The sequence below is a fragment of the Leuciscus leuciscus genome, assembly GCF_965113295.1.
Source record: "Leuciscus leuciscus genome assembly, contig: HAP1_SCAFFOLD_659, whole genome shotgun sequence".
Lineage (NCBI taxonomy): Eukaryota > Metazoa > Chordata > Actinopteri > Cypriniformes > Leuciscidae > Leuciscus > Leuciscus leuciscus.
The window spans coordinates 1-16459 of NW_028118081.1; the positions used below are offsets into that span (position 1 = coordinate 1).

The window sequence follows — 16459 nt, forward strand, 5'->3', positions numbered from 1 at the left end:
GACTGTCGTTTCAGCCCTGGCCGCCTGCACGACCTGGCCCGAGGGAAAGTATGCTTCGCCCTGGCCGCCCGATAGACTGTCGTCTTCGCCCTGGCCGCCAGATGGACTGTCGTCTTCGCCCTGGCCGCCAGATGAACTATCACTCCCTATTTCCCTCCATGGACCTGGCCCCCGATCCTCCACCAGTCCACCTCCCGCCTGGACTCTTGTTTTTTGTCTGTCATGTCTTGGAGTGTCTGGTAGCCGCTCCGTAGAGGGGGGGTTATGTCACAGTGTCTGGTTTGAGTTCCCTGGGTCACCACTAGATGTCCTCCTTCCCCACGGTGTCTGACAAAAACACCTTTACAATATGTATTCTTTAATCAATCATAACAAGAAAGTTGTCTTTAGATAATAATACACAGCCCTGAGAGATTTAACACATGACAAATTCAACGTTATCATTTACACACACACACACACACACACACACACACACAACCTATCAAAAGTTTGGAAAAAGGGCTCTTCTGCTCACCAATGCTGCATTTATTTGATTCAATAAAAATATTATTGCAAATTATAATTACAAATCAAAAGAATTGTTTTCTATGTGAATATATTTATTCTTTTGTTCAAAAGCTGAATTTTCAGCATAATTACTCCAGTCTTCAGTGTCACATGATCCTTCAGAAATGATTCTGATATGATGATTTGATGTTGAAATCAAAATTGTAAGTGTTGAAAAAAGTTTGTAGAAACAATGATACCATTCAAACATTTGTGGTAAGATTAAAAAATAAAGACAGAAATAAATACTTTTATTCATCAAGTATGCATTAAATTGTTTAAAAGTGGCAGTGAAGACATATTATTTTTACTATATTTCTTGATTAAATGGTGAGCATAAAAGACTTCTTTCAAAAACATTGTAAAAAAATTGTTTCTAAACTTTTGACAGGTACTGTACAGTGTATACATATATACAGAGAGACAGACGGTCTAACACGCGTAACAAGAAAAGACACCTGGGGAGAGACAGTCAAGGGAAACCAATGAACAAGAGACTTCAAAGGGATTGGCACAGAAACTGGGACAGAAAATGAAGGGGAATTGAGGGACAGGAAATTAAATTAACACACACACACACACACACACACACACACACACACACACACACACACACACACACACACACACACACACACACACACACACAGGTGAACCATGACAATAGCCTTGTTATCAGACCTGTCTGTTCGGGCACTCGAACAACAAAAAATACTTATACCCTTCTGTTCATAAGTCCAAATGCCAAAATGAAGAATCCCTGTCAAACAAGTATAAAAATATATAAAGAAAACCTGTACAATAATACTGTAGTATGATTCCATATTCATAAAAACAAAACAAAAATAACTTTATAATGCACACAACACACGATGCAAATAATGGACTGTAAATATTTTTTTATATAAAGCATAAAAACAACATGATTATACAGATGAATAGTCAGAAACCTGTACCTGCAGTGTATTGAGGAGTGTAAACACCATATGGACTCCATAGGCCGGTGACAGCATGGTTCCTATTCCAAATCCCCATGTTAGACCAGATTGTGGAGTCAATACGATCAAAGCACGGGATATGAGCATGGGATATGTGTTAACACTCTTAACAGTCCACACCTTACGTAAAACCACATTATAATCAAAATATCAATGGCTATAATAATTAGAGCCAAAATCACAAAAGTTTGCAGTGTCTTTGTTTCATTCGAGTTCAGCCAGCATACATCTGCTTCCAAAATATAATTTCCAGCTCCAGCTGTTATTGCAAAAGTAATGACCACTATGAGCAAAGGTACACCATAACCGATTATGAAGGCAATGGCCATCCTTTTGGCCTTTGAGATTTGCCTGGCGAATATTATTGGTGGTATTCTTAAACAAACTGAATGTTTTGGAAACGAACTTTGTAAAGTGAATATTGATTATTGAATTTTTAACAATGAAACAGTATGTGAAATGTTTCCAATTGAAATATTCATTGTGTAAATATACAACAATGTTAAATTACAGCGCACAAAAATGCAAGCAACGAAAATACAACGCATTAAAATGCAATGACGGTTAATGCAATGCATTTTTTTTTTTTTTTTTTTTTTGCTTTTTGTTTCAAAAACATTTTACTTCCATACACGAAGTAACGTCCAAAGATAACCTATTTAGTCACTTGAGCCACATATATTATATGACACAAACACAGGCTGTTCTGTTGTTGTAGGTTTTGGGGCATGGGCAATTTCAGATGATGACTGTACTGTAATTTGGCTGATTATCCATGTAATTGCACCTTTGTATGGATTTGTGAGGCGGATTTAGAGGTTTAATAAAGCTGTCAAAGCATCACATCTGTACATCCAAAGCAATGCAGATTTGTTGTACTGTGCAAAACAATAAGATACTTTTTTTATTATTATTTGAATGAGCATTTGATGCTCATTCAAACAAAAAGGAGATATTAAAACAATTGAAGAATCTAATTTTACACTCATTTGTCAATGCCATGTCTTGTGTGTAATATTTCTTTATTTCTATGTCTATATTATTGGGTAAAATAATATTTTAATAACACTCTATATAACTATATTTAGCTATAATTTCAGTACAGATGAAATATTAGTTTCCTACTATTTGGATCAGTGCTGAAATACTCCAACCACTTCAGTATAAAACACGGACACAAGCAGACTCAACGCTGCTGCACCTTCACATTCAAAATAAAGGTTCTAAAGGGGTGTTTTTGCATTGATGCCATAGAAGAACCATATTTGGTTCCCAAAGAACCCATCCAGGAAACAGTTCTAACAAGAACCTTTTTTTTTTTTTCTTAGCATGAAGAACATTTTAAAATTCTAAAGCACCTTTGTCAGCTAAAAAGAACCTTTTGTGTAATGGAAAAGTTCCATGGATGTTAAAGGTTCTTCAAGGAACCATCGATGCCACTTAAGAACTTTTATTTGTAACATTTTATGATAAACTTTTGACAGAACTGGCATCTTCTAAAGTTAGAGTGTCAAGAGCAGAAGAGTTCAGAGCAGAGGAACTGGGTCAATGGCAGCACAATGACCTCTGGGTAAGAAATCACCAACATGATCTCATGAAAGTGCGTATCAATAGCACAAATTTTATTTCTTGTGCTACTTATACGGCAAAAATGTTTTTTTGCATGCAAATGATACGCACTGTAAACTCCTTGGGTAGGATTAGGGGTGTGGAGTGCATGCGTATTACATAAATGGTGCGAGAAATAAAATTTGTGCTATAGATACGCACTTTCATGAGATCGGGCTGGAAATCACTGAATTTAACTGATTATTAAAAAATGAGGTCTCCAATAAGTTATTGATGACATAATTCTTTATTTTTATCTATTAACAATGAAACACGATCATTGTTGTTTCAGGTTCTGGGAGACTGTAGAGCCTAATAGCAGGCTGTAAAATTAATACTCACCAAGCGCAAAATGGGCATTGGCGAGTATATGAAAAGCTGTGTTGATTACTTTATTCAATGTCTCCACCTGAAAACTACTGTTTCTTGTCGTTAATGTTTTTTAATTTAGTTATGCTGGTAGTTTTAGCTGTGGTAAATCTCACTGGTACCTAAAAATGTTGCTGTTATAACTGATAAAAGATATTTATGGCCAGTAAATTGTATTAAGTGATGTGGCAAAAAGTTGGTTTTAGGCCCTGGTTGTTTCTATGTCATCAGGGTGGGCTGTTTGTCCGTGTAATTTAATAGAATCTGTGAGAGGAGCATTTCTAATATAAGCTGATACATTAATATGGTCTTTAAGAGTGAGTCATCAAATATCTTTATGAGCAAGTCATTGGCTGTGTTTGAAATCTCCCCCTAAACCCCAATTCACTATTCCCTACTTTACTCCACTAATATAGTCCACTTGAAACAATGAATGATAATGAGTGAATGAATTTGGATGGCTGTGGATGTCATCTTCTGCCGAGACGTGGGGAATTAATTCAACATGAATCTCATGGGTTTCTCTGGGCTCTTTCTGCTTTGGCTTCATTTGGAACTACTTTTGTTGGTGGAGAAAAAGTAGACAAAGTAACTGTCAATATTGTGTCCCTCAAGTTCCTCAATTTTAACTTCTTGTTTATTCAGCTGTTGTTAAAACAAGAATGCCTGCATCTAATGTTGTCCTTGAGCATTAGCAATAGAGCACAAGTTGGATCGGTTATAGTTTAAAGGCTGTAATTTACTACTTAAATTGCAATGATCTGTCCTGTGTAAAGGAAAGTATGTGTCCTGTGCTGTGTGAACAGAGACATACCGAAACATCATGTCTGACGTGTTCAGGAAGTGGCTTCAGGAAGTTGCAGTGTGTGCATGTTATTCTCGATATCAAGCAAATGAGACTCGCTTTGCCATTCAAGATGGTGATGCCCTATAGAGGAATGATTATGAGCATCTTTCAAATTATTGATTTGACCGATTCTATACACAAAATTTGATATTCTAAATAAATTATCGGATTACATTTACACTCACATGAACAATATAGTGGTAACGTAATGTGGCCACTATAATTCTACGGGTTAAAATGTAAAAATCTTTATTGCTAAATACTTTATAGGTATATATATTTTTATAGATTTACTTCACGGATGGTTCTAAACGTATAAGGCCTGGAACACACTAGGTGATTGTCAAATCTTAACTGATTTAAAAGGGCACATATCATGAAAATCTGACTTTTTCTGTGTTTAAATGCTATAATCGGGTCCCCGGTGCATCTACCAACCCAGAAAACATGAAAAGTGACAACCCAGTAACTTTTATTTTGTGATTATTTGAATTCCTTTTGTAAAGCACTTTGAATTGCCATACTGTATGAAATTTGCTATATAAATAAACTTGCCTTGCATTATATTTTATGTAATGTAGCAGTATTTATAAATAATTGATCAATGCACATCAAATTTAAAAGTCAAAGTCATCAACTTCCCCTCCCTCTTGCAATGACATCTCTTCTCTGATGACGTGTTTACTGGTGCAACCTCCCAGCGAGCAATAGCCGTCATTTCACCGCCTCGGCTGACCATAGACCCGATAGTCTGGCTATGAGTGACACACTTCTAGACAAAATACCCTTGAATTTGGTTACATGTCATTTTTACCAAAATAACTTGAGAGATGTATGATATTCCATCATGTAAGCAAAGTCAACAGTGATTACAAGGTGTTTGGTTTAATTTCTGTGACATGTTATCTACAGTAACTGATGACTAGTCTATTATTTGGCTATGTTTAGACGTCTATTAAATTTTCACTGACAGCCCAAATTTTGCCTTGTTTTAGCCTAGACGTCAGGGCTGTGTTTGGACGGCTATTATGTCTTTTAAACACAAAATTGCTTGCTGGGCTGTCACTCACACGGCTGAGTTTCACATACATCAGAAAAGACCATCACAACTTCTGCTTCATGTCAACTTTAAGGGTCTGATGGCACTTTTTTTTTTTTTTTCACACATTGACCACAAGCTTGTTTGCCACTAGCTTTAAAAAGAAGACGAGTGCTGATTACATATAAAAAAAAAAAAAAACAAGGAACAAAATCAATTATTGTTAAAGAGAAGAAATGTCTGATAGTATTTATGATGATGTGATTGGGACTGAGTCTGAGGGAAGGCAGACAGAGAGACTGGAGATGACAGTGGAAATCTATGAGAGTGCAGAGAGAGATCATGACTTCAGGACAGAGATAAACACACACCAACCACTTCAGCGTTCAGGTAATCACATTCATTACTTTGATAGAAACATCACAGTCTGCACATATTCAGTTATCTAATGTCATAAATGTGGTATTCAGGAAGAGATTGTGTGAAGATCATAGAAACATCACAGTCTGCACATATTCAGTCATCTAATGTCATGATTGTGGTGTTCAGGAAGTGATTGTGTGAAGATCAGAAGCTCAATAGCAGCTACAGTGTGTTTGCTTCTACTTTTTGTTCTTCTGATGCTATTACTGGATTTAATTACTAACCGTTTGTATTTAAAAACAGAGCAACATGTTTACTCAGCTTGTGTGTTTTAGTTAGGATGGTCATAAATCTGATATCTGAAATGATTTTATGAACTAAACTGTAACCTGATAACATTGAACACAACTGAAGCACAGCGTCAGTCTATTGTTTGCCCTTTATTGATGAAGTGAACCTCAGATGAGGTCAGGTGTATTTGAGTGTCAGAAAAACTGCACAGATACATCCAGCATTAGTTTAGTGTTATCATGACGGTTTTAGGGAAGACCTGATGCCTTCATAATAATGTTCATGAGAATGCTGCTCTATATTTGTGTTGGTGGAGAAACAGAGAAAACACAGATCATAAAAAGTGATCTTAGCCTTGACTTTAGTGCTGTTAGTCACAATCCTCAAACTGTAAATTATTTGACCGTACATTTACAGTAAATTACTGGCTACTAGTTGAATTGGTTTTGCAGGAAGTTACTGTTTCATTTTTATCGATTTTCATCGCATTAGTGTGATATAGCAGTGTGATCCTGTAGAATTACTGTATTTTACTGTGAAGATACAGTTAATGCCATCAGATTACTGTGATTTAGCAGTGTGCTCCTGTAGAATTACTGTATTTTACTGTGAAGTAACAGTTAATTCCAATGCACAAAGCAGTGCGTGATTACCGTTTTGAATATCAATCCTGCTTAACACTTACTTTATTCCACTCCGCTCATTGAGATTTTTACATGGGGATTTTTAGGTCGGGTAGAATCTACAATGTTTGACCCAGTTTGTTTGTTCGTTTCCAATACTCTGTGTTTCCTGCCAACTGGCATCCCAGGGTGTCGAAATACCATTAAGGTGAACCGGCAGTGGGAGAGATCACACACAGACCAGAACAAAAAACAGACATTCCAACACGGAACGGGTTAAAGAAATAAGTAAAATAACTGGCTGTAGAAGTGTTTTTCAGAGAAACGAGTATGTGAACTCAGCATGTTTCCTAAATATCTGCAAACATATTGTGGTATTTTTATGCTTTAGTAGAGTGAAAAATTACACAGTCTTTGCATGATCAAACCTACGCGAGTATGTTAACTGCTAACAACATAACCTACAACTAACGCTATTTGGTTAATACTTTTAAATTACATGCACTATCATATTGTTTAATTGAGCAAATTTTGACATTTTAACACTTACCGCTGAATCCATCAGATGAGACCACAGAGGAGACGAGAGCTCAATGACACAGTGTTCGCAAAAGACTGAATTTACAGTAGTTTCCTGCATTATTTTCACAGTAAAATTCTGAATATGGTATTTTGAAATATCACAGTTAAAGCCTGTGTGATAATGTAATTTACTGTGAAATATTAGTTACATCTTGTAAAATCCTGGAAATAATTTAACACAATAATAATAATAATAATATGAAAATGAAATGAAAATGTTTTAAAGATTTCTTGAGATAAAAAAAAAAGCTTAAAAGAACACGCTTTTAAAGTGCTATTAAAAGTATCATCAAATATGACCTGGGGGATTATTCCAAGTCTTCTGTAGTCATATGATATGTTTGTGTGAAGAACAATCTGAAATTGAAGTTGTTGTTTATTGATCAACTTCTCCAGTGAGCTGTTAAACAATGCAACTGAACAAGAGTCACCCTGAAAATGTGTAAACTTGAACCCGGCTACTACATCTAACCACACTACCACAATGGTGCCATTTAGCAAGAGATTTTTGTTATGCAAATTCATTGGTATTATCAGACAGGAAGTCACATGCTCTTGTACTTTGACACTTATTGGCTTCATTTACTAAATTTAGAGTCACAAATAGCAGAGGACTAGAGAGAAGAAACACACATAAGCTTCCATCATTTCCATGACCAAGTGAACAAAAATGTCTCAGCATGTTTATGGCAATATAAACACTGATGGAACACAAGATCTGGACAGAGGCACTCAGAGAAACCATACAGGTACAAATACAACACACCATTAGGAAATGAATAAAACCTTTATCATTATTTTCTTTACTTTATTTTCAGGAAGTGATTGTGTGAAGACCAGAAGCTCCAGAGCAGCTCCAGTGTGTTTGGTGCTTCTGTGTGTTCTTCTGCTGACTGCAGTCATAGTGCTGTGTGTCCACATCCATACCAAGAGCACAAACTATACAGAAGAGAGACAACAGTTACTAAACATGATTACCAACCTCACAGAAGAGAGAGACCAGCTACTAGAAAAGGACATAACCTTGACAAATGAAAGTGATGGAGTAACCAAGAATAATTACCAGACTAATGAAAGAGGCCAGTTCAATCAGGAGAGAAATGAACTGTGGAAGATGCTCAATGAAATGGGTAATGTTAAACTATAGTGTTTCCATAATTCAGTACCAGTGGTAAAAAGTGCTAGTAGACGATCTGGTTCTGTTTACAGATGGATGTATTCATCAATCCAGTTTTTACTATATGTCTTCTGAGGAGAAGAGCTGGTCTGAGAGCAGAAGATACTGTACAGAGAGAGGAGCTGATCTGATCATCATAAACAACAGAGAGAAAGAAGTGAGTGAAAAATAGATTGACCACCGAAGGTTGTGCTGCACTCTTACAGTATGACCATCATCTCTGTCATCAATTCCTCAACCTCCTCTTTTCAAACCCATAAGACTTTGTTCTTCCTCAGAAAACAAATGAAAGATATTTTTAATGTAATCTGAAAGTTTTCTGTCTCTCCAAAAACTCTGACGGTTCAAAATGATCATCGAACATACGCAGAGATCAACCGTTCTTGCTTGATGCATGAGAACAATGTTGCTCTATGTTTGTTTGCTGATCAAAGTTTATATGTGAATAAAAGCTAAATTGAATCTGTTCATCATTTAAGGTGATCGTGTCTCTTCAGAACACTTGGATTAAACGGCTCAATTCATATGGATTTCTTTTACGATGTCTTTGTGAACTTTTTTAATCGTCAGTGTTTTGGGTGAATAGACTTTTAATGGAGGGAGAGAAATCTCTCAGATTTCATAAAAAATATCTTTATTTGTGTACCGAAGATGAATGAAAGTTTTATGGAGCTGGAACAACATGAGTGTGAGAAACTGATGATAGCATTGTTCATATTTAGGTGAACTAACCCTTTAAATGTAGTTTCCTTGTTGGTTCTACTAGGAGCTTGTAAAGAAGATGTCTGGAAGTACTGGAGTCTGGATGGGTCTGACTGACAGTGATGAGGAGGGCAGATGGACATGGGTTGATGGCAGCACACTGACCTCTGGGTGAGAAATCACTGAACTGATTATTCTCTAATAAATGATCATATCTCACAGTCTGAACATCTAATGCTGATCTGTTGATGCAGGTCCTGGAGGTTGGGAGAACCAAATGGACGTAACAAAGAGAACTGTGCTGTGTTATATCCATTAGGGTGGTATGATTATCCATGTGAAAATGCTTTTAAATTTATCTGTGTGAAAAATATTTAAAAAATGAGTAATTAAATATATTTTAATCACAGCCGTAATAACATGGGAACTGTGTTGTAACTGAGTCAAGTTTATTAATATTCTCCCCATAGTTGTAAATAATGACAGTCACTACTTTATAGTGACAGTGTGTAAAGTATATATAAAACATGATGACATCTTATCACAATAAATACATTATTTATTAATGTATTTAATAAATAAGTCCAAACACAGAGTTCAGTCAAATATAACCAACAGTAGCTTGAACCCAGAACACAAAACGAATAACTTTGATGGAAGACTGAAGATTAAACCTTTAGATGACACACAGCTCATATACTGAAGACTGACCAGATCAAAACAGTGATGGACTAGTTAAAGGGGTCATGACAAATCAAATCAGCCCTGATCTTTTGACTTAAAAGATGTCTTTGTACCATTAAAACATAGCTTAGCTTAAATCTCCTCCTCATTATATAAAGCATTTATTTACATTAATAACCTGTGAAAGTGAACCTTAATATAAAGTATACATTTGCCCCAAGCTTATATAGAGCTCCAATTGAGTCTAAAGCCACTGTGCGATTTATTATAGTCCTTTACGACTGTTGCTTGTCAGACTGTACGAACATGATCCTCGCTGTAAGCCGTGTCACACTGTAAGATCTCAGTTGTCATTAATGTCAGACTGTACGACAGTCAAGATCCGTTAAAAACTGGAGTTTTACATCATCAATCAATGACACGTTCGGTGATGTGAGCTGTGTTACACGCGGGATTGAAATGGTGACTACAAAGAAATCTCTAACGTTAATTTTGGTCATGACTTGTCTTGAAAAACGAAGACAATTTGACGGTTGTCGTAGAAGTCACACTGCAGGACTGAGAGTCAAATCTTCTGACACTGACAGAATTTCGTCTGAGGTCATATTTAATCGGCTGCCGGTGAACATGTCAAACTAACGATCAAAGACTTCAGATTTTAGTCTAGGATTAGAGGAATCTTTTAGAATTTGAAAATATGTCTCAGACGACCAAATCATGGACAAAATCGCACAGTGTGCGCCGGCTTAAGATCTACTTATTTTTCTCAGATTATTGATAATAATCAAAGCAATCCCAGGCAACTCTTCCATACTATAAACAAGACTCCTCAAAAGTAATGTTGGATGTGTCTTTTCTCACACAAATTTTTTTTTTTTTTTTTTTTTACAGTAGGCTAATATATTAAAATAGGCAGAATACTTATTGTTTAGACCAACATTTTACAAAGAATGCTTAGTTTTAGTATTGAGAGAATAAGCCCTTTTCACAGACTGTACTCAGATTAAGCCAAGATTAGATTAATTAGGACATTTAAGTAGCTTTTATAAACGTGACTTAGGAAGAAGAAGAAAAAACATTACTGGTTTGAATCTTGAGACAAAACAATGGCACTGACATATTTTAATATTTGTCAGTGCAAGTTTCTTTCAGGTAAAACAGCCCAAGCATGCTTTTTAGTCTCAGACTAGGCTTAAAGCTTTGTTTGAGAAATCGGGGGTAAATGTTTAAAAAAATGTATTATAAATGTTTAAAAAATTTGATTAAAATGTTGTAACGCAATGAATATTGAAACGCAATAAAACGCAAACTGATTTTATGCTTTAAAAACAGAAAAATGTCCACTATTGGGACGTGACATTTTTCTGTAGCCTATCAACAATTGCAAAATGATGATCAACAGTCTAACAATGTAACACTGCACGACAAATCTGAACATCAGCCCGACAAAAAAAAAATTAAAAAATTTGTCACACGAGTCAGAATTCGTCTCAAATTCGGGCTACAATTGCACAGTGTATGCCACCCTAAGGCACTGCATGGTCTGGCCCTTCAGTATCTTTCAGTAACTTTTCCCAAGCATCATTTGCGCTCCTCTCAAGCTGGTTTACTGGCTGTCCCAGACACGTTTGCGATCTGTAGGGGACAGGGCTTTATCATCCTATGCTCCTAAACTCTGGAACACACTCACTTCATATTAGAGATGCACACAATCTAAGCATTTTTAAATCTAACCTGAAAGCAATTTTTTTTAAGTTACCTTTTTCTTGATGGTTTTAACTATTTTGTATTCAAATCTGCTCTTTTTTTGTACGCTTTTTATATCTGTCTGTTTTATTGTGTGAAGTGTCTTGAGAAGCTGCTTTAAAGGCGTTATATTAAATAAAGTTTATTATTATTATGTGAAGTCCATAAAGCTGTGTTCAGGTTATTATGGGTGTGACAAATGTACACAAAAAGTAGTGTGGGACGGCCATCGGGTGATTTATTCAGAAATAACCAATCTAACATTGAGAACTGATAAAACATTTTGAGATCAGTCTCAGGAGGAGCACCACCTGCCTTCAGTTGTGGGCCAATTCTTCTACTGCCATCTGCTGGACATTCACAGGTGCTTTTGCATTCATATTTAGACAATATAAAATTACTTGCATGAAAATCTATACCATGTTCACTCATTCACTCACCGCGAAGTTTTGTATGTTGTTGCACTGCACTTCTGAGCGTTTTCCCTGGTTTTCATGTCGCTTGTTTTTTTGGGGATTTCTTGCTTGTTCTGTGGATTACTCTTTTGCCTCTGACCCCTGCCTGTTTTGGTTGTTTGTTTATTTGTTTGTTTGGACTGCCTTCCTGTGCTTGACCCTCTTCCTGTGCTTGACTTTGCCTGTACTTTGGATTGCCCCTTAAATAAAAGCTGCGTTTGGATCCTCTACCCTCGTGTCTCTGAGCAGTTTGTGACACTTAGAGTGTATTATTGTTCAAGCTTTTCATTTACATTCTAATGAATACATCCACCACTCATTGGTTCATTCTGCTCACTAAAATGTTATTTTCAAGTTTTTTTTTTATTTTTATTTGAATCTTGTTTTAACTTTATAAAATCATTATAATAACATTTCAAATCATATTTCGTCAATGTTTATAAATCCCACAGACTCACATTGGCTGTAATACTAATGTTGTCCTTTAGAGGGGGCCACAGGATTATAAATATTTAATGTGTACTCTTCTGTTTCTAACAGTTAAAATTATAAATAAATGCATGCTTCAAGTGCTCTACAAAAATTAGGATTATTTACCATATAAATACTCAATATTGTTCTGAGGAATGCACGTTTCAACAGTTCATTATAGAGGTAAGTTAATCGCTGTTGTCAGAAAGCTTGTCATAGGAACCAAAATCATTTTTTCCATACGGTCGGATATCAGTGTTGCACACAGAAAGACAGGACTGCAAATGTTCGTCTGTACACTTAATTAATAATCTGTGTACTGTGTTTGTGCATCGATGCAAGTCCACAAATATGCGTTTATTCATCTGGTATATACAGTTGATGTTTGGGGTTATGCACAAACTGATCCTCATGTGGCTGAAGGGACCACTAGGATCAAGACTGTCATCTGGGCATGTCAAGTACATCAGTTTACAGTTTCTGAAGCTTAAAACATGCATTTCAAATGTGTTTGCAAGGAAACCAAGAGGCTTGAAAGACACTGACAGATGGAAGACCACAGAACTGAGACAGTATTTGTTTACATCTGTCTGTGCTAGGCCCGCATGTTTACTCTGCAATAAGTGCATGTCTGTGTGAAGATAAAATGTCTTCTCAAGTTATAAGACTAGCCATGCTAACTTTGACACCACTTTCCCACTGGGCTCGGATGCTCGGCGGCTAAGAAAAGGCCATGTACCGATGCAGAGACTGTCAAGGAGTATATGCTTGCGTCAATTGAAGAGGTGGTTATAGACAAGAAAACCTGAAACAGCTTGCTTGATTCAATCAAGAAAATTCACTTATCAGACACCTCAGCTATTAGGAGAGTGGAGGCCCTTGCATCGGGCGTCTTTGAGAGACTCTTGGATGCGCTGAGGAAGGCACTGGTAATGTCTCTTGCAGTGGATGAATCGACTGACAACATCGCAGTTGTGCCTCATGTGAGATTTTTTTATGGAAATTGCTTCCAGGAGGATCTACTTGGATTACTTCCTTTTGAGGGACACACGACTGGTGAGGTAATTTTTGATGCAATTCTTTCATTCTTTGAGGAGAACAAGCTGGATTTAGGCTGTAACATGCTAGTAACTGATGGTGCGCCGGCAAGCTACAGGGCCTGTCTGCTCATTTGGCGGCTGTGGCTCCACAGCGGAGATCGCTACATTGCCTTATTCACCAATGCCTCTTGTGTGCAAAATTAAGTGGTGAGTTAAAAGAGACAATATACTTTACCATGGCTAGTATTATCTTTATTCGTTGTACTTCCAGCTTACAACACTGCCTTTTCCACCAGTGTTGTCAGATAGGTCGGCTAAATATATCATGAGCATGTTTAAATGTAGGAAAAAAAGTCTACTTGGGTGTCTTTGGTGGAAAAAATACAACATATGGGCTCCTATATTGCTGTTGTGTCATCACTCATATTGTAAGCTATCTCTCCGGCCCCTCATTTGGGATACTTTTCATGAACTGGCCCCCATGACAAACTGATTGAATAGCCCTGCTTTATATCCTAATCGCTGAACACATCAGACACACTTTTGATAGAATTCGAATGTCCTTGCGGTATTCAGCCTGAGGGTGGCGCTCTAATGATGACAGACTTTAGTACACACGACAAACACAGAATACATTTTAGAATTGCCTTAATGTATTTGTTTCCAAATGTTGTTTTAGAATATTGCAAGTTATAGGAATTACAGTGAGGGAAAAAAGTCATGTCTAATCTCAGAACAAATTTAAAACAAACACAACAGACCTACTGTATATAAAAGCTATTCACATGAGCATGTCTAAACTAAAGGGCTTATACTCTCATTAGAGGAAGAGGTTGTTCAATAAAATATAAGTAACTTATTACAGTCAATGTGTCCAACCTACACATTTTACATGCATTCATACATACATGGCCTAAAATTTGGCATGGGATTGCAAGAATAAAAAAAATCTGGCCATTTTGATTCACAAAAACATTTATTCACTATTAAATCTAAAAGGTAAATTAATCGATGGATGAACAGATAAAATCTTTCTTTCTGTCAGGCAGCATGCTTTGATACATTAGACAGATCATACACAATTACTATATTTCTGATAGATATCTTGTGTCAATATTCATTCACTTTTAATCAATATAGTGTTCCTTACAAGTTCAGCCAGGAATCGTGTTTCCTTACTTTTATATGTGCGTGATTTCGACGCCAGGGAAATACATTTGCCTGTGAATGCTTTATATCAGCGGTTATAACAGGGGAGGAAAAAATAACTCTATAGCTCTATTGATATCGGTAATTGTGTGTGTGTGTGTATTAGCTTTAAAATGCATCGTTTCCTTGTCCCAAGTCAACAGAAGTCAGCATTAAGGGAGGAGACAGGACCCAGCAAAAAAACATAGGAAATATGATCCTGAGTACTTAAAGTTAGGTTTACCTGGTCGGGGTCCGAGGCTGCACCTCTGCCGCAGTGTGTGGTCTGCAAGGAGGTGCTAGCAAATGATAGCATGAAACCATGCAAACTTAGGCGTCACATTGAAACTAAGCACACGAATTTAGTGAACAAGGCAGTTGAGTTTTTTGAGAGGAAGCGTGATGATTTGCAGTCACAAAAAAGCATAATACAGTCGTTTGGCACTATTAACATGAAGGCGACAGAAGCATCTTATCGTGTCGCGCTATACGTATAGTGAAGGCAGGCAAACCCCATAACGTCGGCGAAACCTTACCTCTAAACCTCGGCTGTCCTTACCTCTAAGGAGAAGCTCACATTCACTAGAGGAAAACCAAAAAAATTGCCATTCACACTGAAAACCAATGATGCTGCTTAGTCTTTCTGCCACTCAGTGGTCGTGACCGCAGTCACTACGGCTGACGGTGACGTCAAAATGTTTAATTTTGCACACAAGATGATATATTTTTGTATGAGGCCTGTATTATTTAACACTATCCTGTGTTGACCACAAGAGGGAGCTGTGTGATTGATTGCAAACTATGAGAGTGAAACTTTTTTTTTTTTTTTTGTGTGTGTATGTGGTTGAATAGCTAATGAAAAAAAGTATAGCAAATTATTCATGTTACAAGATTCATGTAACACTTATAGATCATAAAAAAATTACCTTTAATTTATATATATATATATCCTAGTTGCCAGACATGATAGAATATATGCAAACATTCTATTTGAATAGACACATGGCAATTCACTGAATCTTATTGCTGAGACCAAGGGAGGTTTAATGACCTGAACACAAATGCTACACAAGAATACTTTGTTTTCTATGTTCCTGAATATTTAGTCATGGATCCTTAACTTACTGTATTATTCAAAATCTATCAGGCAAAATCAATCATTAGCTGAAGCCAAAGTATTCTTGCGTAGCATTTGTGTTCAGGTCATTTGAATGCTACAGTAAGTTAAGGAACCATGACTAAATATTCAGGCACATAGAAAACAATGTCCTCAATAACACAACTCTTTTTAATAGACCCTTTAACTTTCCCATGTATTAGACATACAGTGCAATGCATAAGTGAATACACCCATGCTAAAGTTGACTAAAAAGAGGAATAAAAAATCATATTTTGGAAATTGAACTTAATGCCTTAATTTAAAAAATTAGGAAAAATCCAACCTTTATGGACACCAATTTTCTTTGTGAATGAATAATGTATCGTAAATAAATAAATGTTCTTCCTTAAAATACATGGTGCATAAGTTAGTACACCCCTATGTTAAATTCCCATAGAGGCAGGCAGATTTTTATTTTTAACTATTTTTTTTTATTTTTTTTTTAGGATACTATGCATCCTGATAAAGTTCCCTTGGCCTTTGGAATTAAAATAGCCCCACATCATCACATAGCCTTCACCATACCTAGAGATTGGCATGGTTTTATTTCAGTTAGCCTAATAGCTGG

General features: G+C 36.4%; 1 protein-coding gene across 4 annotated transcripts; it reads left to right on the forward strand.

Annotated features, from left to right (window-relative positions):
• Window positions 1–5488: 5488 nt before the first annotated feature.
• LOC309491875 (CD209 antigen-like protein C) lies at window positions 5489–11237 on the forward strand. 4 transcript variants are annotated; one of them, XM_082190899.1, is made up of 6 exons: window positions 5489–5800; window positions 8088–8314; window positions 8354–8399; window positions 8479–8603; window positions 9213–9319; window positions 9403–10070. In XM_082190899.1, exons 1-6 carry the CDS (start codon window positions 5647–5649, stop codon window positions 9524–9526), a joined length of 783 nt encoding a protein of 260 aa, XP_082047025.1. In that variant the 5' UTR covers window positions 5489–5646; the 3' UTR covers window positions 9527–10070. The 4 variants fall into 4 exon arrangements, with proteins under 4 accessions (XP_082047025.1, XP_082047023.1, XP_082047024.1 ...); XM_082190898.1 differs by adding an exon at window positions 10893–11237 and having other exon boundaries at window positions 5496–5800; window positions 8088–8399; window positions 9403–9509; XM_082190897.1 differs by having other exon boundaries at window positions 5495–5800; window positions 8088–8399; window positions 9403–10069.
• The last annotated feature ends 5222 nt before the right edge of the window (window positions 11238–16459 follow it).